A 26,616-nucleotide genomic window follows, 5' to 3' on the forward strand; every position below is an offset into this window, starting at 1 on the left:
ACAACAGGCAGGTCTGTGTGTCTGCAGGATCGTTACCCACTGCAGGTCCGATTTTCAGGGCTGGTGTGGTGGGTGTTTTGTCAATCCACCACTGAATTAAGTTGAAAGGAATAAATTTATTTAATAATTTGCATTATTTAATGCTCATCAGCTAATGTACTAAAAAATACCACAAAAAATAGTAACAGGAGTAGGATTTAGGACTCTTGCAAGGGCTACCATTCACATGCCTGTGGCAGCTGGTAGAAGTGTTTTTATCAGCCTTGTTTGTATTGCAAATTCCCTCCGCACCTCCACTGTAAATTGCCGTTCTTCAAACTATTTGGCTGCTTTTTCCTTGCATGTAATTTCCTTAAAATATTTAACATCGTCACATCTGCACACGCAATGTCAATTTCTTGAGGACAAATTCGAAGGTGTCTGAAAAGCAATGCATCAACTTAGACTGAAACGTAAATTACTTCAGAAAAAAATTTCCTTTTAATAGGACTGTAAAATGTCACCTTTTCGCAGGTGAAGGCTGCAAGCCAGGTGCTGAATTCTGCAGACGAACAAACCTTAACTTTTGGGTGAGATTTGTCCTTCAGAACAACTCTCGGGCTTTTCTGAGGCACTTCAGGAGCGTTTTAGCTCTGCGTGCCCGAGGCAAGGCGGCGGCGGCAGCGCCCCACGCGCACGGCCTCAAAGCTAGGCGCTTCCAGCCACGAGGGTGGCGGGGCCGCGGCGCCTGAGAAGGCGGCGTTTGGGGGTCCCCTTTCCCCGGGAGGGCGGAGAGCTTCCCCTCACCGGCGGCTGCCCGGCCCAGCCCGACATGGCGGCGCAAAATGGCGGCGCGAGCTCCCCGCACAGGCAGGTCCGCCCGCGCCCTGAAGGACGGGCGAAGTAACGTTCCCCACGCCGGAGCAACCGGCGCTGGGGATGGAGTTTGTGCGCGCCGGGTCTCGCCCCCGCTTTTCCCGGCGGAGCAGAGAGAAACGGCCGTTCCCCCGGCCGCCATCCGGCGGGGCGGGGCGGGGCGAGGCGGGGCGAGGGGCGGGCCACCGTCCCGGTTGCATTCAAAACTCTCCCGGCGGGTAAGGGCTTCCTCTGCCCCCTTTCCTCCTTCTCCGGCCGCGGCGAGGAGCAGCTGCCCACCGTCCCACGGGGCCCTCCGCGCTGGAGGCTGCCGCCCCGCACGCAGGTGAGGCGGGAACCCGCCCGCCTCGCTCCCCGCGGGCGCTGAGGGGCCGCGAGGGCGGGCGGCGGCGGTGGAGGGCCTGTAACGGCCCGCGGCGGCCGCCGCTCCCGGGAGCAGCTCGGGGCGAGGTGCGGCGCGGTGCCCTGTGTCTGCGGCCGACAGGTCCTCCCGGGGGGTCAGCGGGGCGGGGGGCGAGGCCGCAGGTACGCTTCTCGGGGAGAGTGTGAAGTCTTGGCCGGTAAGTAGCGGCCGAAGGGAAGAATACGGGTGCTAACCCTGCTCGGTGTCGCTCTCTCCAGCTATGGCATCGTGGGAGGCGGCCGAAACATCCTTCTTCAGCCTGAGTGGTGTAAGAGAGCGGATGCGGGAGAAGAAAAAGGGTGCCTTGAGGACTGCGAAGTTGAATGCCTCGCTTGCATCAAAAATCAAAACGAAAATCATCAGTGAGTGTATTTTGCCTTGCAGCATGTGCAGAGGCTGGCAGCTACATCAGCTTGTAACTGTGCCTTTGGCTGTGGCCGTGGTGGGTGGCAGTCTCTTACCCAGAGCTTGTATTTAACAGCTCCTTCTCTGCCTGTGGGTTTCTAGTGAATTCAGTACCCTGCAAATGAATGTCAAGTGCCACTTGAGGTGCCCAAAGGTGTCTGAGGTATCTGTGACTGGCAGGTTTAATGCAAAACCTTTGGAGCAGCAGCTGGGCGCATCACAGGCTGCTCTCGGCAGCATCTCGGATGGCGTTAGACGGCTGTGTCTGGGTAACTGAGTCCTCAGGGTCTAAACAGCAAAAATAAGAGGTGTGGAAAGTATTTTAGTGTAGATGCAATCCTGTGCAGAAGCTAGCCCAACTGTGATTTGTGTTTTATGGGGGAAATAATGCAATGATAGTGCACGAGATAATTTGGACTACCTTGGAAAAAGTTAGATGTTTCTGTTACTTTTATTTATTTGTTTTGAAATTGGGAAACATGGATCTAAATCTGCTCAAGGGCTGTTACAGAGGAAAGTAGGTTTTTCTCCCTCTTTTTGGATGGAGATGAGGACTCAGAGCTATAGGCAACTTCTTCAAAGTCAGAAGCATATCTTTCTAAACTCAGCACCTGAACCACACCATCATTCGTTAAGAATTGAAGCAGTAGCTTGCTGACTGAGCACAAACCACTGAGGATGGAGAGGGTGTCTGTCTGAAGGGTTGCAGGTTATTATGGTAAGTTTTTCCTGCTGTTCTCTGGAGACTTCCATTGCTGGAAGGAATTATACTGCTGACTTTATGTGGGGCTATTGAGTTGTAGACATCTGAGCCTGAGGGAGGCTATTCTGGGAAGAGGAAGAAGTATGATGAGGGAAGAGGCGTGGATGAGACCTTGGATGCTGATTCTGTGCGATGCTTCTCTATCCCTTACAGACAACTCCTCTACTATTAAAGTCTCCCTCAAGCACAACAATAAAGCACTGGCACTGGCCCTCAATGCGGAGAAAGCCAATGTGCAGCGGCTCACCCAGGAGAAGACCATCTTACAGAAGGAGGTGGAGCAGTGTCACTTCCAGAATGCTCTGCTGCGGCACAAGCTCTCCTTCCTGGTATGGCACTAACGGTGTGGTTGGCATGGGGAGAGGCAGTGGGCAAGGTATGCAGCAGTAACATCTCAACCTTGGGAGGACTGAGCTGTTGCTGATTGTCCATAGTCTCTGCATATGAAAAATGTCACCATTCATTTGCTTACTCTTTATTTCAAGCTGTGTTCTCCCCAGAACATGCCTTGCTCTGGCTACCAGCATCCTTGTTGGAACAGATGTTTTGATTTAATGTCTTTATGGTTTCTCTCTCTTTATTACCTTGACATAGAATAACACCTTGAAAGAACTTGAGAACCTTGTGGCTGCAATTAAGATGGCCCGGCTATCTGAGGTAAATCGTGGGAAATGTGAGCACACTGCTCTGGAAAAGGGGGCTGTGTTTGTCTCTGCCTTTTGCTTTGCGTTGCCTGCTCACTTCAGTGTTTGATGCTTCAACTGTTTTTCTTTGCTTGCTTGAATTGTGCTGGCTGCATCCTCATTTTTAGCTTGGTGTTAACAATTTCTGGGGTAACTTCTTCTGTAGGAAAGGCTACAGTTTTAAACTGCCTTCTCTGGGTTGTTGGCTGTATTGGCCAGTAGGCTATTCTGCTATGACAGGTTGTAACTTCTTTTCAGTTTCTTTTTTTAAGTGTTGCCATGGCAAGTTGTGATAGGGAATAGGACACTTTCCATATGTTCTGTCTCATGGGCGGGTGGGAAAATATTCCTGCTTCCTAGTCTCAGATTATCTGAACTAGTTTAACTTCATCCTTAAGCCTGTGGAGACAGAATCTGACTTTGCTGCAATTTATTCCATAATTTGTGCAATTTTAAATGGGAGAGGGTCACTGGTGGTATTTGGCGTGCTTTCCAGGGTGAAACTGAGCTTCTGCTGTTTCTGCGCAGGAGGCCGCACAGGGGATTGCAAGAGCTTTAAACCACCCTTCTATTTCTTTGCTTTCCAGTCCTATACAAATTCTGCATCCTTATCCAATGGCCGGAAGAGCAGCATGACTGAAGATAGCTGGGCCGATGATATTGCAGGTGGTCAGCTTGTGAGGTGGGCCTTAAAATGTCGGATATTACCAAGCTTGTCCTGAATTGCTATATGCTAAACTTCCTTTTGTGTTTTACGTGTGTGCCCCGTTGTCTGTTTTACATGAGATGTCTTCTCTAAACCACCACTGCTTGATGTTTTCCTTTATTCTGTATCTTTCTGCTGCCATTCCTTGTCTTACTTGTCCTAATGCTAAGTCTACACATAAACTGGTCCTTCTCCCTCCTTTGTTTGAAAGCGCATTGCTTCTAGATAGTTTTTCCTTTGTAGCTGGTGAGCACTGCAAGATTTCCTCGAGTGAGTGAGTGTGTGCCATAGCTGGCTGCTTTGATGTTTGTTACGTATAAATGCTTAATAGTCATCTGCTTGTATGATGTAAACTTGTGTTTTGGAAAGAACGTAAGAGTAGGGTCTCTTAAAATATACTTGAAGTTCTGTTCTCCTCTGTTTAGTCTCTCCTTTGAACATGGGGGTGCCCTTGGAGCTGCCCACAGGCATATCTCTAAGCAGCTGTGTTGGTGTTCCACAGCGAGGTGAACCTGTGGTTGCAACTGGTGTGCTGAGAGGCCTTACTTCCTTGTTGCCTCAGTGTGTTTTTCTCCTGCTTCTGTGTCCACAGCAGTGTGCTTTTCTTACAAGTTGTGCTTGCATAAAAATGTAAAATCTGTCCTGGCTGGGCAGTGTGTGTTCTTCTGCACTTGAAGCCTTCAGAAACGTATTTCCACAACTCTTGATGGAAGTGAAAGCTGTAGCTATTCTGCTGGATTCTAGGGCCTGTCACAGGTATGAAACATGCTCCATTGCTGTTACTCCTTCTCACCAGGGCTGCAGGGATGCCAATGAGGGTGCCCATTTCCAAGCTGTGTGATGCAGGACAGCAAGGTGGCAACTCTATAGCAGTACAGACATCCTCACTAGATCTTCAGAGACCTGCTTCTACTGAGTCCCTGGAAATTGTGCCTGTTGCCTCCAAAGACAATTTTCGATCACAGCCTGCTGAGAAGCCTCAATCCCACCAAGAAGAGAATGGGAAGAAGCCGACTGAAGCAATGGAAGCACAAGAGGCTTTTCTTGATTCTTGCATCTTTGGAGGTAAATTTGCATCTTCTGCTGTTCTTCTGGTATGATTTTGCATGTCTGTGTTCAGAAATGAATGAGTGCAGTGCCATAGCTCCAGTTAGCTCCTAACCATCACTCCAGCAGCTCTTAATGACTGTTAGGAACTGCATGGTTCAGTGACGCTGATATTGCTAGAATTGCATATATCCCAGAATGGGATGTCCTGGTGGGGAAATTTGGCATGTTTGCAATAGCTCAAGATTGCTCATCAGGCTTTCTGAGTAATAGACACTGAACTTACATAAGATTTTCAGAAATGTCTGAAGGAGCAGAATCTGACTAGATGCATGTCTTCTGTTCCTTGTGGATTTGCCATATAAATAATAACTCTCATACAGATCATGAGCATTCCTAAATATTAGGGCTGGCTAAGGGATGTTGCTTTGGGCTGGCTTTCTGTTCTGAGGGGAGCCAGTTGAGCAGTTCTGTTACACAGTAAGTTTGGGGAGTCCCTGTAGAGACAAAATCATGCCTTTTCTATGCTCAGGATTTGTGGCAGTGTGTGGGGCGTGGTGTTTAGTGGTATAGAGAAAGCTAGCATTTGCCTGCTGCATTTCTCAGTCTTAGGAATGAAATTTGTTTTTCCAACAGAGGCCTTGTGTGCCATGCAAAAAAATCCCAACAATTTGCCAGCGTTCGCCTGGGAGAGTCATCCTTTTTCAAATGAGGGTGATGAGATGGCAAAACGTTTCTTTGATCGTCTCTCACAAGGGCATGTTACTCAGAGGAGAAAGCGTTCCACCCTGGTTGCAACAAGCACTCCATCTTCTGGTGTGGATATTTTCCCATGTGTCAGTTCCGCTCCGGCAGCTCAGTGGAGTATCACAAAGGACAGCAGCAGCTCCAGCAAGAGCAACACACAGCCACAGCTGAAATCTCCCAGCTCCCTGGTTTCACCTACTCAAACCCCTGTTATTCCTGATAGAAAATCTTTGGATAAAGAGATTTTCTGTGATCAGCCACAGGCTGAAGAAACTGAGCATGGTGTTGAAATGGACGCCAGCTATAGCCAAGTCCCTGAGTTTGTTCCTGTGAAGGTTAAAAGCAAAGGTAATTGTAAAACTGGTGAGAAAACAACAGTTAAAAAAGCAAGCACAGGAAAAAAGAAAACAAATGCAATTAAAAACTATGCAGAAAGTAGTCCTGGTATAGCTCAGGGTGAAGAGAGTGCTCAAAATGCAAAGAAGCTTCTTCAGCCAAAAGTTGCAACATGTTCTAGTGAGTCTGAAGTTTCTGAGATGAGGCAGAAGGCTTGCGTGGGGGCTTTCAACAGGAAGAGCAGAGACTGTGGTGTGGAGCGACATTCCGGCTCTCCTGATGAAGTCCGAGATCTCAGAAGAACATATGCGGTGAATCTAACGCAGCTGCACAGTCTTGGAAATGGTGACTTACTGCAACAGGCTAAGAAGGAAGCTATTTTTGAGACCCAAAGTATGGAGAGCTTGTCAAAAAGCGCAGGTTGTACCTTTTCAAGTGATGAAGTTCTCTCAGGTGATTCCAGTCTACAAAACTCACTTTTCTTGAGGAAAGAGACCTCAGGTGCCTGTGCTTTGCAAGAGGATTCAAGTGTGAGCACAAAAGCCATCAGACAGAAAACCAACAGAAAAACTAGAGTAGTTAGGCAAAGAGATGACTCTGATGAGGAGAATCTGTTAAACTGTGTGAAAATACCAGAGGCCAAAGCTGAAGAACAGCCTAGAAGCAGCAAGACAAGCAGGAAGACGACTGTTGGGAAAAGCAGTTGTAGTGATCAGAGAAACGAAGTGGATGTTTTTGGGCCATGTATAGATGTTCGAGGAGTAGCTAAGGAGAGCATGAAGGATTCACCAGGTAATGTTAAATGTAGCAGGAAAACTTACGTTGTCCATCTTTTGGATCTTGCAGGAAACTTGGGTTGTATCCAGACAGATTTTGAAGGGGGTGAAATTGTGCCTTCCAGGTCTATTCCTGGGAGCAAAGCTAGCAAAATCCCCAGAGTTCAGAGGATGGCAGCTCCTCAGGGGAATAAAAACCAGCCAGGGAGCCTTCAAGAAAAGGGGCAAGCTAAAGTTGACAACAACACAAATGCTTCGAAAAAAGACGCTTATCCCAAACCAAAGCCTCGGAGGAAGAGGAACACCACTAGACCTCCAGAGACTGATTCCCTGGCTAGACAAAGTGATGATGCCAAGGTGCTCATTGGAAGTTCAGCAGAACTTGAATCCAATCAAACTGTCCTGACGGGCAAGTTTTCCTGCATTACAGATCTGCTGTCTGAGCCAGATGCCTTCCTGGAAGAGCAGACAGCTGAGATACCGCTTACAAATAATCTTATGGACCTTTCACACAGTATTGAATCCTCTTCTGTGACCTGTTCTGCAGCTTTGCTTGTCAGCTCCAGGCTTACAGATGTACCAGTCTCCAAGAGCTTAAGTACTGAGGGCAACAGAATGCCAGAGAAATCCTCTGTTTGGCTGGAAAGCTCCCTGGTATTTAAAGAAAAGACTGCAGAGGAAATACTTGGGGAAAGAAACCAGGTTGAATCAAGTTCTCAGAGCTCACCTTCACAGGAACCTGGTAGGTGGTAGGCTGGGGAGGGTACCTGTGCTTGGAGATGAGTGCCAAAAATCCATGCAGCAAGTGCTTATAATTTTCTTTCCCTCCTCTCTTTTTTCAGAGTTAAAGATCAGTGTTCAATACACCATTTATACTTCCACTTGTGCTGGCCAGTCATTTCTGTGGCTGCATTTGCTTCTAGTTTATCAGTATTCCTGTAAGAATTTCTGGTCACTTGTTCATGTGTGGATATTGGGAAAAGACTAGGAGCATGTGTTGTGAGTCTTGCTTTACCACTCTTGTTATCTACAGGGCATGCCTGTCAATTTAGAAAATCAATTACTCAAGCAGTTGAAAAGTATAATTTGGTACTGACCCTTCCTACTAGAGTCAGCGTTATTGGGGCACAGAATATGATGATGGCAGGTTTTTGGTCCAGAATGGTTAGTGCTGCAAGGTTTTAGACTTTATACCTCTGGGTGGTATCTTCAATGGAAATTCATCAGGAGCTACCTAAATTCTCTTGGTTGTGGTTTTTTTTGGTTTGTTTTTTAAAAGGATTTGGAGGATGTATCCCTTGGCTGGTAATACAATAGTGAAGCTGAGCCTTTTTGGGAGCTTGCTGTTATTGGATATTCTGTAAAGAGAGTTGTTTTGTGGGGTTTTTCCTTCCTGTAGCTGTTGACAAACAGGCCTGTTATAGCTAGAGTGGGCTGTACTTTGTAGAGAGGGAAGAAGTTGGTTCTTCTGCCCTCTGCCTCTTGGCTGACTTTTCTTTGAAAGCTGCAGTAAACACTGGCAGGGTACTGTGCCTTCCTGGAAGTCTTGTAGGTTGTTTGGGTGCCATAAGCTTGCTTTTTCCTCCAGGCTGTAAGCTCCTGGGCATTAGAACTATCAACTATCATTTTTGTATCATTTTTCTACTACACCAGGGCCCAATGATACTAGCAGTATTAGCGACCTGTATTTTTTCTGTAAGGAACGTAATTTGATGCATGAGCTGACTTTTGAGGAGCAGGTCTGGGATATTTGGACAAAAATGGTCTCCTTAGTTTAGAGGGAACATGATTGGATTCAGGATTGTGCAGTGTTCAGAGAAACCTGGTAATGCACCCCTTCTCTGTTTGGCAGCTGTGTTTCTTAGGATATCTGGCAAGTATTTGGAAACACTTTGATCAACTCATGTGTGAATGTCTCCCTTTGCAGAGATCAGGCCACTACAGGACTTGACCAATGCCGGGACTCTGTCTTCCTCCAGCTTGGAAGAAATGTCAGGGCGCTCATCCAGGCGGAGACGGGACCCAGCCTGCTATGCAGAGCCGAAACTCAACAGGTTGGGCTTTAAACTCTTCCTTCCCATGACTGTTCCCATGCTGCAACCCCTGCTCTGCTCTCCTGTGCTCACTCTCCAGGGCTAGGCTCTCTGTCACTTTGTTTGTCTTTAAGTTCTTCTTACCCTTTGTGTTTCTGTGACCCTCCTCTTCTACCACAGTGTGGTTAAACCAAAATTCTGCATTAGCACAGATGCATATGCAGGCTTCTGGTAACAAGCTACCAAAGATGTTATTTCCCTCACTGAACTGAGCACATCTCTTAGCAGACTGCATCTGTGGTACACCAGTGCTAATGAGGGATTAATGTGAGGATAAAATACAGGCTAAACAAAGACAGCTAAGCAAAACCCCCGATTTTACTTGCTGCCATTCTGTGATATCTAAGGTTTTATACAACTGAGGAATACTTCCATGTTAATAGGGTTTCAGTGAAGGGAATGCTAGGTTTTGAGGAGGGTTCTCCCCTGCGAGCAGACTCCATCTGTATTCACTTTTTCTGGCAGATATGAGTACCTAAACAAGTAGCTGCATCTTTTCCCTAAGAAACTATAGATTCAGTACATCCAATGGCTACTATACAGAACCATTTAACTCCTAAAATTATGACTTTGTTGTTATGATACTGGGTAATGCTATGTTTTTTTTTTTTCCTGAAAAGTGTCACAGTTTGAACTTTCTGTGAGGAGTTGGTTATACTGGGTCAGAAGGTACTCTGTACTGGTACAGCTGTTCCTGTACTGGACAAGGAACAAACTGTACCACTCAGTCATCTTATAGTGGAAGCATTTCAGTAAAATCAGAAACTTTAGAGACTGAAATCATACATGTATTCAAGAAATACCTTGATGGTTCAATCTAACCCTTTTGGTTCTGCAGGAAACTGAGGCGGGGTGACCCATTTACAAACACAGAGTTCCTCTACTCCCCTCACTGCAAAACCAGAAAGAAGAAAACTGCCAAAGCCAAGGAAATGACCAAGAAGATCAAAGAGGAAAAAGAATGGCTTCCTGAAGGATGTCCCAGTGCCGAGGCAGGCAAGCTAATAACAATGGGAAGAGACATAAAGCCAGAAGTAAAATAGTGGTTCAAAAGGCAGCCTCCAAGCTCCTAGGGGCTTGTGCATCTCTGCTAGAATCTCTCTAATGATTTGCGTAGTTTATTTTTTATTAAACTATAAATAAAGTTTCCTGTGTGGACAGTATAAAAGCTTTGTGACATTTATTTCCTCCCCCCCGCCCCCTCCATCACCTTTAAATGCTGGGGTGCTTGTCTGCAAAGTCTTTATGCACAAGTGCTTGTGGCACCACAGATAGCTAGTGGGCTCTGCCAGTTCTCTCCTGGCCCTACCCAAGCCTGGGAAAAGTACACTTTGTTGGAGGGCTGCTCTTCTGGCATTGCAGATACCCACAAGGGCTGCTGAAAGGATCTGAAAGGGTTGCAGCAGCCCAGGCTTTGACAGCAAGCAGAAGAGGCATGCTGACATGCTGCCTAGCATTACCTTCTGTAAAAGGTGGCTTCCGTGCAGGTAGAGCAGTCCACTGTGAAGTCATGTTTAGGGTTAACTACTGAAGCCTTGGAGAGCCCTAGAAGTCAGAGCTCTCTGCTGTTCTGGAAGGGAGCCATGTCAGATAACTGATGTATCCCCTCTCACTGTATTTGCTGTCAGTGGGGATTTGCATAACTATGGAGTTGAAAACGGAGCCTTCCACCAGTCCTGAGCATGCAATACCTAGGACACAGATGCACACATCTAACTACATCAGTGTCAGCACTAAAGGTAAGCTACGATATACTTTGATCAAAGGCAACTTTTGCTGGGGTCTGCTGATGGGAGTGTTGGTGCAAAGGGCTATTACTGGTGGTGGGAGCTACAAGGGCCCTGCTCAAGAGCTCTATGAAGCAGGTGGTATACTGTGAAGCAGACAACTGTTTCAGGAAATACTGTGCTCTTTTCCATTGCAGACTGAGTGCCCACTGGCCTCCAGGACTTGCTTTTTTTAGGGTCTACTGGTGTCTACCTTTAAGTTTATTGATATTAAATGTTTGAGGGAGTGGTGGGGAAAAGAAGTGATCATATTAGTAGTAAAAGGGAAGAGAATGTGCCTCCTTGGAAGCAGGAAAAATGTTTCTTCTTTCTCCATGGCAGAGCAGGGAGAGGGACACTCTGTTCTTATGACCACACTTACTGCTTCTTTTCCCAACACAGAGACAAGTGTTCCTTTCTCTCCTCAGCACTTCAGCAACAGCCATCAGTTCACAAAGGTAGATGGGGATAGATGGGGTCTTGCTGTACTCTGCAGAATCCTCCAGAAGATGGAAATTTTGTCAATACAGAGGGAAAATAGTGCCATCTGCAGTCAGGTAAATGCTACTCGATTGCTTACACTTAAGCTATACTGTCAAGTCATTAAAACAAACAAAAAGTATAAGATTTAAAAATGCACCTTTATTTGTTCAGTTTCCTGAAAGGCACTAAGCTTTCTCTGGTACTCTGTAACTCCAGAAGTGAGGCAGGAGCTAGTAAATAACAGGAAATTTGTTAGAGGTGCTGTAGTAGTATGACCTGCCTGACTCTGGCACAGTAATTTGAACTATGGCTGTCAGAAGCCAGGCAGGAACATAGATCTCCAGATGTTCCTGATGATTGTTTCCATTGCTTCTATGGGTCAGCAATGGGACTTTTTCCAGCTGCACTACTTATAAGCTTGTGTTAATAACAGAATAGCAGACTACTGTGTTCATTCATATTGAAGGCACAGTGACAGCTGCTAGCAGTTGTAGAGCTGTGCTTCAAACACATGGCTCATCCCCAAACAAATGTTAATACTAGCTGATCTAGTCTTAACATTGCATTTCTATCCTAACCAACACTTAAAGCTAGTCAGCTGCAGGGTAAGAATTTGCCTCGCATATAACCAGTTTCTGATCTTTGTTGAGTGGTGATACATCAATTTGAGTTTATTTTGGGACTAATATAAAGTTTCAGTGGAAGTGGTACCTTTAAATTCTTGTGCACTACCTGATGCTTACCACCACACTACACATCACATCTTGCCCTGGGCCAGAACAAATTAAAACTCTAAGACGGGAGAGATTATTTCCCCGTATCTGCTAATCACACAAAGGAAGGAGAGACACAAAGAACATTAGTTGGCTTTTATTTTAATCTGAACTAAAATACTCTTTAAAAAAACAAACAAACAAACACAAAAGCATGGATGGAATAGTTTTTCACAGTCGTAATCTGACTTGCTGTATCACAACAGGAAGAATTAAGTAATAGCCCAGACAACTGAAAAAAAGTTTTGCACCTTTGAGTTGTGGTGGGGGGGAAGAGATAACATTTCCTATGCTTCACATCTGGTCAGAAGAGTATAAATGCATGGCCTGCATTTAGATACTACACCATGGCTTTATTAGGCTCTTAGCCTATAGGGCTTGTTTGTAGCATTTACTAAGTGCTTCTCAAATGCTACAGTCCTGACTGTAGCAGTGGGACCAAATCCCTTAGTATCAGGACACTATGCTCTGGTTGGCACTAAGAGATAAATTAAGTATGAGAGGGGCTGCAGCAGAGCTCGCATAGCCCTGTAAGCTCACTTACACTCAGTGGACAGTACTGGAAAGATGAGGACGGTTCTGATTTCTAAGGTCTGTTGGACAGTAAGTCACCACTGGTTTGACCAGAGCTGTGACACAGATTGGCTTTCAGTCTGAGAGGAAGAGAGAAAAGAAACACAGATCAAAGTCATAGAGAGAAACCTCAGGTCTACTGTGAATGACATTAGGAATCCAGACCCGCATTGAGCTTGAATGCTATTGCATTCAGCTGCTTAGCAAAAAGTAAGGCCTAGCCCAGCAGCTCAAGGGGTTTAAGAAAACATGGTCTTTTAAACATTTAAAAAAGTGTACATGTTTACTTTTGTCTAGTATTTGAAATGTTCACAACAGTGTGATACAGTGCCACTTACACTCTGGTATAAGTGGGAGACGCTTTGTTAATAGAGCTTGAGTAGAACCCATGCCTTAAAGTTTGGGCAGGGAGGCCAGCTTCCCCTTCAAGTTTTCAGCAAGCTTGTCCATGAACTCAAAGGTATTCAAGTAGTCAGAGCGTGTGACGCTAAAGGGGGGAAACAAAACAAGACAGACATTAGTTGTAAAGCCACTCAAATGCTCACAGAAGGGGAACACTGTTCAAAGAACTCCAAGTCTTGCCTCTAAACCCAAAAGCGTTATCTCCTACTCATCAGGCTGATGTTTTTTGCCAAAAGGCTCTAGAGAAGAGGTAGCCAGGTGGTATTTTGCAGTGAAGTAGGTCTCCATCCTAATAAATGGACAAGGCAGGATCTAGCCCACGTAGCCAGCCTGTCATAAGAGAAATCTTTGCAGTTCCTTCTTTATTTTTTCCCCTATGCATTTGGTACAATAGCAAAGACAGAGCAACCTAGACTAAGCTACTTGGAGCAGGGAATGTCTCATGTTCTGTTTGTACAACACAGGGTACACAGATGAGCCCTGTTCTGTGACCAGACTCCAGCAATTCTTCACCATACTAAAATAACTTCCCAGAAAATGTTGTTCAGAAACACAAAGTAAAACAGTCTCCTCCAAGCACAGCTGATTACTTCATACACTTACTTAGGCAGGCCTTTGATACAGGCAGCAAGGTCCTTTGTCATGAAGCCAGATTCAATGGTCTCAATGCAGACTTCTTCCAGGGCAACTGCAAAGTTCTTGAGGCTAGTGTTGTTGTCCAGCTTAGCTCTGTGAGCTAGTCCTCTTGTCCACGCAAAGATGGAGGCTAAGAGAGAACACTAGATTACTCTGTCCTTCCAGAACTCCCTGGACATTGTTCTAAACTGTCAAGTGGAACAGTAATTATTTTTTAATAAAACAGACAGAAAAAAGATAGAAAATCTGGTATGGGAAAGAGAACACTTATCTTCATCTAGGCATCCTTTGCATTTTGTGCAGCCCTAAAGAAAAGCAAGCCCCAGAAACTACTCACTGCCTCCAGCAATCTCTCTGTGCGTGCCATTTTATCTTATTTTGTTCCTGCCCAAGTTGGAAAGAAAGACCGGTGGTAGGACTCTATGGTTACACAGAAAGTTGTCCTTATGATAGAAGGGTGCAGTCTTCTTCCGGGTATTACATTACACTCTGGTCCCTATGCAATTGTAGAGGATTCTTTCCCTCGTGTCCCATTCTAGGTGCACTTACGCTTTTAAGTATGTATGTGGTTTCATGGGTGGCTGGGTCTTTTGGAGCATCAGGAAGGGGAGTAAAATAAAAAACAACCAACCTAAACCTTAAGGCTGTTGTGGCTATAAACCCATCATTTGCTCAAGAGTGAGAGCATGTCTCAAAGGCTAGGACTAGCTTATTGCTCACCCTTACTCCATTCCACCCTGGTTTTGCTCCAGGCTGCAGCTGTCTCCATGGAAGAAAAATGCATTATGAACTACCAGTTTCACCACTCAGTGAAGCAATTCTCTGCAGAAAGGATGCAGATGTTCTTACTCCAAACCTGTTCTTTCATGTGTACAGATCACTGAAGGGCAATGAAAAGCAGCTCACCAATGGGGTTAGTGGAGGTTTCTTGGCCTTTCTGGTGCATGCGGTAGTGACGAGTAACCGTGCCATGAGCAGCTTCTGCTTCAACAGTCTTGCCATCAGGGCAAATCAGCACACTGGTCATCATGCCTAGAGAGCCATAGCCTACAGAACACATAGTTTAAAAAGTTCAGTGTCTCCTTTGGACAGCCCCCTTAAATTCCCCTTAATCCCACCATCCTACAATCCTCCTACATCCTCCCAGCCTTGATGTGAGTATTCCTGAACAGCAGTGCTGCTGCTGCTGCAATTAACTGGCCAGTCCTGACACATCAAAATAACAGCTCATCTGAACAGAAAGTGCTGCTGAACCATGAAATACAGATATGCAGACATTCTGAACTGTTTTAAGAAAATTAGTATTCTCACCTAACTTGCTAGACAGACTTTTATTGAAAAGATGCAGTAGAAGAACAAAGAACCCTAAATAAGCAGTGTTGGGCTGTCAATCACTATCTTCCCCACAGGGTGATAGGAAACAAACCTACTTCATATCAAGAGCATCTGCTCTAGTGAAAAGAACCATCAGCTGGCAAAACTGGACATTCACATCACTTCTAACCCTGTAGGTTTCAGAGATCTGTGTCTTTGACAGCTGCTTTGTTCAGCAGTCCAACACACATCCTTGTTCTGTGGGATGCAGTTTACTGGCATTACTTTAGAAAGAGCGTATTACATAAAGCCACACATCTTGTCTTGTGGGTTTCTGCATCTGTATTTGTTTTGGCACCAGGCAGCTTGGTTATATAGGATTTTGATCAAGCACTACAAGTCTAAAGTTAAACATATCAGTCTCTTTACACCTGACAGGTAGCTTTAGGTCCTGAAGGTGGTCTTACTTATCTATAGAACACCTGCCAGTATACTCACCATCAGTCAGCTTAATTCAAGCTGACAGTGACAGAATACCAGCTGTCTGGATACCTTCCATTAGAATGGAAAGCCTATCAGTTACTATGTTGGTAGTAACTGCCATTCTGTAAAGAAGTGCAACTACACAGTCTACATTCAATGGATTCTCCTGTAAAAGTGAAATCAGAAATTCTTTGCCTGCCTGATATCTCCATGACCGGCCACAGGTTTGAAATATAAGTTCTGAGACCCTACACCACCTCCTGGGCCATTACATAAGATATGACACAAGGTCACAAGATACTTCAGTGTAGCACAGGAAACATCTCACACCTTGCGCAACAGAGTCAGACTGCACATCCCCATCATAGTTCTTGCAGGCCCAGACAAAGCCTCCTTCAGATTTCAGGGCCTGAGCAACCATGTCATCAATGAGCCTATGCTCATACCAGATCTTTTTGGTTTCAAACTGGGACTTGTATTCTCTGGAAAACAAAAAGCAGAACAACTCATCATATAGATAAAAACAGGGATTGCACAATTTGTGCAAGTAATTGTACATAGTGAGGTGCATAGAAATAAGAGAGAAAAAACAAACTTAAAAGAAATTTCCATCTTCTTTACTCTTTTTTTGCTCGCTTGCTTTGCTAGGCCACTGCAAGTCTGCTTCAGAATCACAGAGGAGCCCATAGAGAACCTGTGACTCTGTTAGGAGAGATGAACACCACAGCCACATTTAGCAGAGCTTTAAACATTGAGTACTGTGTCCTGCAGGACAACGGAGACTGTGACAGGGAAGGCACACAGTCCCCACAAAGTGCTGCTGTGTGTCTGAGAATGCTGAATTAACTGTAGCAGCTCACAAGGTTGGAGAGGATATTCCTGCTGCAGACTTATCCACTGCAGTAGCAAGTATGCAACTATCCTGGTTACCTGTCATAGATCTCTTGGAAGATGTCTTTGAAGCGGCCATCGTATCTTTTCAGGATGGTGTTCTTGGTGCTCATGTAGAGGGGCCAGCCTTTAGACAGTGCCATTTGGAAGGAACTGTGGGCAAAATCCTTGATAGACTGGTCAAGATTGTACATTCCCATGGCTACACCACCACACCCTGTTAGTGGAGAAAGAACAGATAAGAATCAACTAGATTTAATTTTGGTTAAGGATTTGACAGTCTCCCCATAGCATACTCTGGCAGGCAGGCTGGTGTTATCCCCAGGTGTCTTGATATAGTTCTCAATTTAAGGCTGGCTCTTTCAGGAGAAGATTCACTTTGCACTATCAGCTCAAAGTTCCACCAGTCCTCTGACACATGGATAGGAAGGTGGTTTTGTTTTACAGCTAGGTACATCTTAATACTGTGATCTAATACCCCTAAGAAGTTTATTCCTAATCCAGCCTAAGCAGCAAAACTGTGACAGGAGCAAGCGTGCTTGAACTCCTACTAGTCATACAAGTAACACAAAGTATTTTTTCTATCAAAGCAGCAGGCAGCAGTTTGGAGCAGGAGTCTCAGTCAAAGCTAGAAATGGGTTTGGTCCCATCTTAAGTGCCTTGTACCTTGAGGCTTTGACTGCACTGCAGAACTAACTCTGGCAGTCAGAGGCTGCTTTGCCTAGCTCAGGTAAACAAGTCCCCACATGCATTCCTGCATCTTTTCAGCACATGTGTCTGGCTTACCCTGAAGCTTTGTTTCACCTGCTCAGGCTCACTTCCAGCAAGTTGTGGGAAGAACACGGCAGTCATGTGAATGCAAGGGAAAGTCCCAAGAAGGCTCTGAGGAACTATCAACACTCACATGACTTAGACTGTGTAATGCAGATGTGTCAACAGCCTGAATGGAAGTGCCTTAAACTTACAGCCCAGGTCACCTGGGAGAAAGCAGCATTCAGATCATGGGAGAGGCTGACTGTGGGTGAAAGTAAGGTCTAGGGCTTCATGAAAAAGCTTTGTCATCTTCAGAGCACAGCTCTTTGTGTTTCTAGTGAAAAGTAGATACCATGTACTTAATTTTAAGCACCTCACTACCACCACCTCTCTAGTTTGTTGTACAGTGCCTTTTATCAGGGATTTTTGCTCCAGAAACACTGCAGATTTGGTTTTATTTTTTATTTTTGAAAATACCCTCTCCTAATATGCATTTATCCTTACCTTCAGATGGTTGTTACTATATGGACATGCGTGCAGAATGAAGAGGGGAAGCCAGAGGAGGTTTATCTGCTTGCTAAGATAGCAAGGTCATTTAAAGTTGATATTGGCAGGGAATGAAATTCCTGTTGTTACCAGCAAAAATACATGTTGTCCCCCTGCCTCACTTAATGAGTCAAGGACAGAACAGGGTCTGATCAGCTACAGACACTGTGTCCTCTGGAGCCATGATTTCATAGTTGCTGGATGACAGCTATTAAGTTTTATTCAAATATTTATTTGCATATAGGTAAAAAAAACCAACCAACCTTGTTGCAATCATACAATCATACTGCCTACTAAAATCTCTTGATTCAGTGTCAAGTTTGAACATATTAGTATAGCAATAGGACAAGCTTCCTTTATGCATTGTGGAGATATGCTGGCACAACAGTTATCTGTGGGGAGGGGAGTTCCCCCAGAGCAACAGCAATAGTCTGCCATCTTTACACTTCCTTGCTTTCTGCTCGCTGATGCGATGCAGAGTGGTGAATCAGACTGGAAGCTGGAACTGCCAGACACCTCCACTACAGGCTCACCAGTCACCTATCAAATGAAAACACATTAGGACTGGCAGTGAAGCAGGTGAACTCCAGATGAAAGGCTGTGCAATAAGAGATAGCAGAGATTTAGGCTCCTGTGAGGAAGAATGCCAGAGAAATCAAGTATTACAAAAGAAGGTCATATGGCAGTTTTGGTACCTGTTTGCCAAGCCAACTGCATACAAACTAGGATTCTGCAGTTTACATGGATGTATTAGGTTTTTGTAGCTAGAAACAAAACATTGCATGCTCACATACATAGGTCACCATAAGGCTTCAAAACCTGAAGCCTTTGATCACTGATATGCAGGAGACATGACTTGTGTGATGTTTTCCTGAATCCTGCCCCTAGAGAAGCACCCTAGGTTCTAGCAACATGTGTGTAATTGTTTCCATGCAACAAAGCCCAGCAATGTCAGGGCTCCTCCTCCTGAGCCTAGCAACGTCTACAACCAGCACAGCAATATTGCTAGGAGGGACTGCATCTGTTAAAACAGTTAGAGCCTATACAGTCAGGAGCATCTTTGTCAAATCTCTTTTCCACCTTGCAGAGTAAGTGTCAGTTCTCATTTCTACTGAAAAAGAGACTGCTTAATAAAGAAGGGTACAAACTGCAAAGGTATATAGAGCCCAGTAAGACAAACTAAAACCAGAAAGAATTATACCCGAATTATTCTCAAACATATCTCCCCTTAGGTCACGCCCTGTTTAGATAGCAAGTTTCCCTATGATCAGAGAGAAAAAACATACATGCCACTACCAGAGTCATCATACAAGGAGCATGACAGATGGCCAGTCTAATATGACTGTGTGTTTGATATGCCTTTTTGATCCCAGGAAGATTTCACTTAACTTTTAGTACTTCCCAGATAAATAAGGCCCAGACCTTCTCCCCCACTCTACCTCAAAGTCATATTTTACCATCAAACAGATCTGACCAATACTTTAAGGTTGAATTAAACAAAAAAATACCAGTTTTAATCACAACTTAAAGATAATACCTACTTTCAAAGTTATGGACCAGGTATGTGACTGGTTTGCCTCCATCTTCTGGAGTGTAGGTCATCTCTACTTTTCCAGGCCCAGGTACCACAAAATCAGTTGCTCTGTACTGTTAAAAAAAAAAAAAATCGCCATGATGATTTTATCTATCAGGAGGACAGAACAATAAAAGACAAGCTGCATTTGGGATGGCAGGGTGCAGAAGAACATAAACAGTTGTACCAAAAAACCCCATTGATCAGGCTCTGTTTACTCAGCCGTGTGGTCATTGGATTAATTTACTAGATTACGAAGACAAGTAGTTAAGAGCCTGCCTATTTCAGAAGATATCTTCCTCTTTAAGGGAAAAAATTTACAGATTCTTGTGCCCCATCAGTTGGCAGAGTATGTATTTTTGCAGATGCACTGCAGTTTTAAAGTACAAAGTATCCAGAGTGCAGTGTGGTCTGTGAGTAGAAAGACTCCTCTCCCTGCCTCAAAAAACCCCATTCATATCACAACTACTGATCTTATGAATAAGGGGAAAGTCATACAGCACCTTAAGAAAAGCCATTATTTCTATCCATCATATGACATTTGAAAGGCCAATCTGTAGTAAAAGTTCTTTGAATTCTGTAAATGGGTGCACATTTTGCTTCTCCGAGCTACACAGACTCAAAAGAACCAACATGTACCTCAAGTTTTTAAATGGTGTCTCATCTTGCCAACTGTCCTGAACAGTACTATTTAAGGTCACATTTAGTTGAAATATGTCATCCTTTTTCATGTAGTTTCCTTCATATTGAAGGAGTCAGTTCCCTGAGCTGTTCTGAAGTTACAGAAGTGTCTTGCTCATATGTCCTTTACATGTTCTTGTATTATTCCTTTCACTTTGATCTCATACTTTGGCAGGGTTTCAATCCTCCTCCCTTAATCCATTGTTTTCTATTATTATTTTGACCTTCTCAGTTATTCAGTACTGTTAAGGATGTTGAACCCCATTCTTTTCTAGTGTCAGGGCTCTGCAATTATTTTCCTCTTGGAAATTTGTTATTTTACCCTCCCACCTCAGCTAATATTATGACTCACCCTCAGTTTGTGGGTGTACCCACCTATTTAAGCACTCAGCTCTACTAGAAGTCTTTTGTCATGTTTGGCTGCTTTACAGCGTATCATTACCCACGGAGACAGTATGGTTGATTCTTGTCTGAGCTTTGTAAAGGCCACTAGAGAGTGCCATGCTAGGGCCTTCCATGGCCTTGTACTACCTCTGCCAGGAGAGCTCTGGTAAAGGATGTTTCCCTTCTTCAGTACCACAGACTGATGGGCCCAGTATGAATACCAACTCTGCAGGAGTGCTGTGCAAGTAAGTTTGAGAAGCAGATCACAGTTAAAAAAAAAAAAAAAAAGGAAAACAAAACCACACCCATGCACAAAAGGCAACTTTGCCACTTCTAAAAATCACTCACTCAGATCCATTTTTGCTCTGAGCAACATTTGCCACCAAAAAGTCCTTCTGAGAAGTAAAAAGATGGGCAGTGTAAAGGATATTTTCTAAAGACATTGCTATGTAGGGAGGTGGGTTCTGCAGAGGCGAAGAAAAATAACTTGGAGTTATAACCTGTGTTTAGGTACAGACCTATCTAATCCAAGCACAGGCCCCTGAATTCTGTTTATACAGTTACACTGTCTAAGGAAGAGAGGCATGAACCAGGCTCTCCCACACTTTGCCAGGTGCTGTACAAAAAAAATGCTAGCAAGTACCCACTCCCAGGTGGAGTGCAAGGGATAAAGCAGCAGCACAGGGTTGTCTAAGTCTTTGTAGCTTTATACCAGTCAGGACTAAGCCTGTTCAGATAAAAAGAGACATAAGCACTGAAGTGACTCACTTGATCCCCATAAGCATGACGGCCAATGACAATGGGTTTCACCCATCCAGACACCAGCCGGGGAATGTTCTTGCAGATAATAGCCTCCCTGAAGACAGTGCCACCTAAGATGTTTCTAATTGTCCCATTGGGAGACTTCCACATCTGCTTCAACTTGAACTCCTCCACTCTTTTCTCATCAGGAGTGATGGTTGCACACTTTATGCCAACGTTGTATTTCTTTATGGCTTCAGCAGCTTCCACAGTTACTTTATCATTTGTAGCATCACGATGCTCAATGCCCAAGTCATAGCTGTAACAAACCCACAAAGACGGTCAGAACTGCCCAGGACATTTCTTCATGTCCAACAGGAAAGAAAGCAGACCCCATATGTGCCTGTCAGTGTAGTTCCAGCACTCTGCCATAACTGAAGTTATCCCTCTTCCACTGCAAATGCTGTTGGACTGGAAGAAAACATAGGCTCATACACTGATACTTCTGCTGCTGGTAGGAGGCTGGAGAGAGGACAGCTTCAGTTTATGGCTGAGACTCTCTGCCAGCATGGGACATAGCAGTATCGCCTCTGCGTTCCCTTCTGAGCTTCCTGCAATGGAAGCTTTCAGACTGGGATTCTAATGGTATGGAGCAGCACAATCCCCAGATGAATATGGGCCTTTATTTCAAACCTCTTGTGCTGAGAGTTCTGGCTTCCTTCATGTCCTGAGCATATGAAGCTACGCTAGGCTTAAAAACTGCTTTGACAACAGACACACAATCCTGCTCTGGCAGCAAAACTACCAATATTCCCCTCAAACAGTCAGAGGAAGCACATTTCCCACACTCACTGTTTTAATAGCTTTTGGAGAACAACGGGTGCCCAGCGTGGGACAGCCCTGAAGCATAGCCAGCTATACATGAATCTAGCCATTGTGCTGCCTCAGCCAGGGGTCCGCTCTCCCTCCTCCCACCCCTCTTTTGAAAAGGGATGTTCTCCAGACTGTGTGCATGTATTATGCTGCTGGGTTCCTGTTTGCTTGGTTCTCAACACCAGCAAGCAGAAAGGCTGATGTAGGAGGCATACAAATGACTCCAGGAGCAGGGGAAGAGGTCAGACTTGTGGGTTTAATAGTGGCAGATACCATTGAAGGCCTCTGTCCACATGGCTAGGAGCAATGCAGTTGGATACTTCTCTAATAATTATAGCTCAGTGGCTAGAAAGGGAAGAGATTATTCTTTCTGCTTGACCAGATGCTGTAGATAGCATGTCCCTTTTGCCACACCAGCCGCTAGTATTTGTTTTTTCCAGAAGGGAGTGTAGGAGCACAGCCTAGGCTCAGGGAGCAATTGCAACAGTTAGCTCACACTACCAGCAGCAGAGCTCAAGCTTACAGGCATCAGGGCAGAGTCTATGCCCTATAACCACCCTTTTGCCCTCTGGGCAGATCTTCAGAGATGGCAAGAAGCCGAGTCCGCAGATGCTAGGCTTCAAGTCAGGCAGTGGCTGAAACACCCCATGTTTCTGATTGTTTTGGATGCAGGAAGCTGTGCACACTGCCCAGGTGCTGGAAAGCCAAGACAGAGGAGACAAAAATGCAGACCATGTCTGTGAGAGACCTTCTTAGAGGCACAGTATAGAAAAGAGCTAACTCACAATTAAACATTCACTGTTTACCGCTATGAGGAACCCCAGAGGAGCTGCCAGACTTTGAAAAAATACCCTCACCATGAGGCCATGTTTTCCAGAGTACTTAGTGAGGTTGGCCCGTAGGCGAGTTAACTAGGGGAGTCTGCTGGAAACTTTACCAGTATAAGAAGGGCTAGTTAGCCTCTCTGCACTAGTGCAGGAAGAGCTATAAGGCTCTTGGTGCTGAATGAAACATGATCAATGCCTAATGACACATGCAAATTGCAGTACAAAGTGGCTGTGTGTCATAGAGCCATTACCTGTGCAAATCCAGATCTACATAAGGAAAAATCAGCTTTTCTTTAATCAGTTCCCAGATGACCCGTGTCATTTCATCTCCTTGCATCTCCACAACAGAGCCCCCATGGATTTTTTTAGACATCTTGAGCTGCAACAGACATAAAAAAAACCCAGCCTAAGTTAAAAACTGCCAACACACATCACCAATACATGTATCCTGCATTTTTACAACACAACTGGAAGAGAGGTACTAACATAGCATACAGGATCTCTCCTCAAAGTCTTGAAAATAACTACAGTTTATCCCTAGTTTCATGCTAACTGGTATTCTTCTTAAAGCCCCAGCTCCTAGGGAGATCTATCTGAGGATAAAAATAAAGGTTAATATCTGAGATTTAAGGACGTGTGTTCTAAGGGCATGAACTTTAATTATGGTTGTACAAAAGAATTTGAAAGCATGACCAAACTCTTCCCCCAAATTCCACAGAAATAGATGAGCGCTATTTATTTTTAGATTTCACAAGTTCTAGTCCAGTTGCCTCTTCTTCTGAAAAACAAGGGTTAATGGATATTAGTTTAATGACAGCTCATATTGCTGGCACTATTACGATTAATACATTGTCAGCTTCTTTATTAACTTCCTTCTGCAGGAAGGAAGGAAACTGGTACAGAAATTCAAGGGCCACATCAAGACTACTTTCTCCTGGCAAGCTTTATTTCTGCTGTTAAAATAAATACTGGACAGATTTGTTTTCTGTATGGAACAGAGGTTTCCCAAGATATTTGCTCACAAAGCCTCAGAAAATAAACCTGAACTCTGCCCTTCTATTTGCACTTTGTTCTTTGACAAAACCCAACCCCACAAGCCACTGAACTGCTCTAACACAGTGCCCTGCTTTCTGACAGCCACAGTTTCTTGGTTGTCAGCTCTGATTATGCAAGAGCTATGACTTGGCAAGTTCTTTCTCCCAAGACAGCCCCCTTCTTGTATGCAGCTGTTGTTAGGATACTACACTGAGATACCAAGCCCTCGTGCCTGAGGTTGCAGTCTCACAGATACCAAGGTCCATGAATCACTTTATCCAGAATGAGGGGTACTACTGTACACAGAGTCTATTAATCTAGATGAAGTTATTCAGAGGTGTGAGGTTTGCAATGCAAGGGCCTCAGGTTACAAGCATGTGGGGAGACTGCTCCCCTGTTCAGGTTGGGGGTGTTTTTTTTGGTTTGTTTTTTTTTTTAATTAAACCAACTTGTGCTGAATTTCCAAAATCCAATCCATTAAACATTTTTAGTCTGGGAAGAGAATAAACTTTCTAAGCTATGTTCTAGCTACTGCATCAAACTTTTTTAAAGAGCAAAAATTAAAAAAAGTAAAACAAGGCTGTGAGTTACTGAGACTCTATTTACTATGAGCACATAAACTTGAAAAATTAAATAGTCCAAGGCACTCCTATCCCAAAGAAAGATAGTATCTTGGCTTATATTAGGCCTTTCTAGTCCTCATGGAAAACTTCAACTTCATATGACCACACTCTGAACTCAGTTTATTTATGCAAGTATTTTGGGCCCAATTTTCAATTGTGACTATCTAAACAAGGACTGTGTATTACACTCCCATGGCCTAGGCACAGGATTACTACTCAGGAGACTTCAGTTTTGCTTTTGGCACTTACACAGCGTGAGAAACAGTCTGATTCATTTAAGCCAAAATGTACACAGACACCCACTCACCACTGCTTGTTTTGTGGTTTGGTCCCTACTTAGATCAGACAAATTAGACTATGTCAGTCCTAGCAATAGGTTTTGCAAAGCTGGCTTCAGACCTATATGGTACTGCTGTCACAAGGGGAACAAAAGCATGAGACGCACCTCCACTGAGATACATCCCCACTGATATGTGGAAACAGCAGCTTCTTAAACAACTCTGACAGCATCCTACATGTTTATCTGGTCATGGCCCCAGTATTTTTCCCCTCCTCAAACACTGATGACCCCAGTTTCTCTATGTACAGGGGCAGTACTGCAGTAGCATCCCCCCTCCGTGCACCAGAGTCAACATGCCAAGAGGTTCCTCTAGAGAGCACACATTCCCTAGAGTTCAACTCTTTCTGTCACTCTTCCCCTTTGCTTTTATATGCTCCAGAACTGCCAAAAGTCAGCAAGGTCTTTCTCCTAGAGCAACCCTTCTTTAAATACATTTAACCCAGGCATTTAGCCAAGGCAGCTTAAAAGAAACTTTGTGAATTTCCAAATACTCCTTGGTCCTCAGGAAGGACTTGGGCCCTACAGTCAATAATTACCTATTGCAACAACTGCTTAATTCAGGTTTAGGGAAGATCTCTTCAGACCAGGCACACTCCCAGGGAGAGCGGCAGAGATCGTTGTCACTAACCGAGATCTTGCCTGCACTTGTTTTTCAGCTGCACTGCCCTCCATCCACGCCCGCCCCTGACAACGCCACGCAGCCTAGCTCTTCTGGCACAGGTAGGATTTGCCGACCAGGCCCCGGGCTGCAGCCGGGGCCACCAACTGGGGCTGAAATCCAGGCACCGGCACCAGCCCGGCACGGCGCTGCCGGGCCTGGCCAGCACGGCAGCGACCGGGGACGCTCCCCCCGGCCCAGGGGGGCTGCCCCAGGGTACGCCAGGGGCCCTAAGCGCAGCCGGCATTAGGCGACACCACCGACTGTTAAGAGGGATCTGGATTGCCGGGGGAGAAAACCCAGTCCCAGGCCGGGGAGGCCGAGTCCGTGGTGCGAGCACCCCCTCAGCACCCGGGGCGTCTTCAGCGATACTTGCGGCGGGAGGGGGTACCGGGCAGGCAGCCTGCCGCGGAACCCCCGCCCCGAACCGCCGGGAGAAAAGCCCTTAAAGCCCGAAACCACCCTCTCAGGGCTCCTCTGCAGGGCGGGGGACGCCGCAACCGGGAGGGGAAGGACCAAGGGGGCGGCGGGGCCCGGGGCCCGGGCCCCGTTACCTGCGGGCGGTACCGGTCTGGCTCTCGCGGCGATGCGGGGCCCGGCCGTGCGCGGGGCCTTTTATGGGGCCGCGCCCCCGCCCACGGCCCGGCCCCGCCGCCGCGGCGCCCCCTGCCGGCCCCTCCTCCCGGCGGCGGGCCGGGGGCGGGGCCGGCAGGGGGAGGGGCTGCTCGGCACTGACCCGCGGGCGCGTGGGCCCGCTCGCCCCGTGGCTCTCCGGCCGGCGCGTGGCGGTGCCCGCCCCGCCGGGTCTGCCCGGGGTTTCGCGCGCCGATGCCTCCCCGTGAGGAGGCCGCGGCAGCACGTAACGCGCCGCGGCCGTTCCGCCGGGCCGGGCAGCCCACAGCGCGGCGGCCTGCCCGCCGGGCCGGGCCTTTTCCGCGCTCTCCCGAGACAGCCGCAGTAAGTGGCCTGCGTCGCCACAGGGACGCCGATGGTGCTGGCGGGCACGAAGGCTTGGGTGCCGAGGGGGCTCGGGCGTGCCCGGACTGCTGGAGCTGGCCCCGGGGAGAGCGCGGGCGGCCAGCCTGCCTTCGGCGCCGTGCTGGCCTGCCCCCGGCTGCGGGGTCCCGGCGGAACCGCTCCGCAGCCCAGCCCAGGGGATGCGCCTAACACGGGCGGGCGCGGACACGCACACGTTGGCTGGCGCGGAGGCGGCCGTGTCGGCACTACGACGAGCCGAGTAGCGGGGCTCCCCGCCCCGAGGGGCAGGAGACGGCACCCCTCTGGGGCCGGGACGAGGCGGGGAGTGGGAACCGGGGAGGAACCGCCGGGGGGGCACACTCGCCTCCTCGGGCTCCCTCCACTGCCAGGGCGGCGGCGGATCCCGCGGTGGCAGCCTGGAGCTGCCACGCCCAGGAGGCGCCTCCTCGCAGCGCGGAGCCGGAGAAGG

General features: G+C 46.3%; 3 protein-coding genes across 15 annotated transcripts in view; 2 read left to right on the forward strand and 1 right to left on the reverse strand.

The window, feature by feature from the left end:
* Positions 1–903: 903 nt before the first annotated feature.
* Positions 904–9,982, forward strand: LOC128143726 (shugoshin 2-like). The gene is made up of 9 exons (XM_052791296.1): positions 904–1,073; positions 1,477–1,620; positions 2,580–2,755; positions 3,021–3,083; positions 3,697–3,791; positions 4,612–4,880; positions 5,499–7,463; positions 8,649–8,775; positions 9,653–9,982. The coding sequence occupies exons 2-9, from the start codon at positions 1,479–1,481 to the stop codon at positions 9,855–9,857; spliced, it is 3,042 nt and encodes a 1,013-aa protein (XP_052647256.1). The 5' UTR covers positions 904–1,073; positions 1,477–1,478; the 3' UTR covers positions 9,858–9,982.
* A 1,935-nt stretch (positions 9,983–11,917) lies between these two features.
* Positions 11,918–25,830, reverse strand: IDH1 (isocitrate dehydrogenase (NADP(+)) 1). 2 transcript variants are annotated; one of them, XM_052791330.1, is made up of 9 exons: positions 25,724–25,830; positions 22,765–22,892; positions 20,841–21,132; positions 18,976–19,081; positions 16,175–16,352; positions 15,575–15,726; positions 14,354–14,494; positions 13,415–13,577; positions 11,918–12,896 (listed from the first exon to the last, which is right to left on the reverse strand). In XM_052791330.1, exons 2-9 carry the CDS (start codon positions 22,884–22,886, stop codon positions 12,803–12,805), a joined length of 1,248 nt encoding a protein of 415 aa, XP_052647290.1. In that variant the 5' UTR covers positions 22,887–22,892; positions 25,724–25,830; the 3' UTR covers positions 11,918–12,802. The 2 variants fall into 2 exon arrangements, with proteins under 2 accessions (XP_052647290.1, XP_052647287.1); XM_052791327.1 differs by lacking the exon at positions 25,724–25,830 and adding an exon at positions 23,000–23,087.
* The window catches only part of PIKFYVE (phosphoinositide kinase, FYVE-type zinc finger containing), a 70,931-nt gene continuing 70,070 nt past the window's right edge, over positions 25,756–26,616 (forward strand). For all 12 annotated transcript variants that reach the window (XM_052791277.1, XM_052791283.1, XM_052791278.1 and 9 more), the window contains exon 1: positions 25,756–26,126. In XM_052791277.1, coding sequence (XP_052647237.1) covers positions 25,756–26,126 — 371 coding nt within the window. The remainder of the gene's footprint in view (positions 26,127–26,616) is intronic.

Source organism: Harpia harpyja, chromosome 7 (assembly GCF_026419915.1).
Source record: "Harpia harpyja isolate bHarHar1 chromosome 7, bHarHar1 primary haplotype, whole genome shotgun sequence".
Lineage (NCBI taxonomy): Eukaryota > Metazoa > Chordata > Aves > Accipitriformes > Accipitridae > Harpia > Harpia harpyja.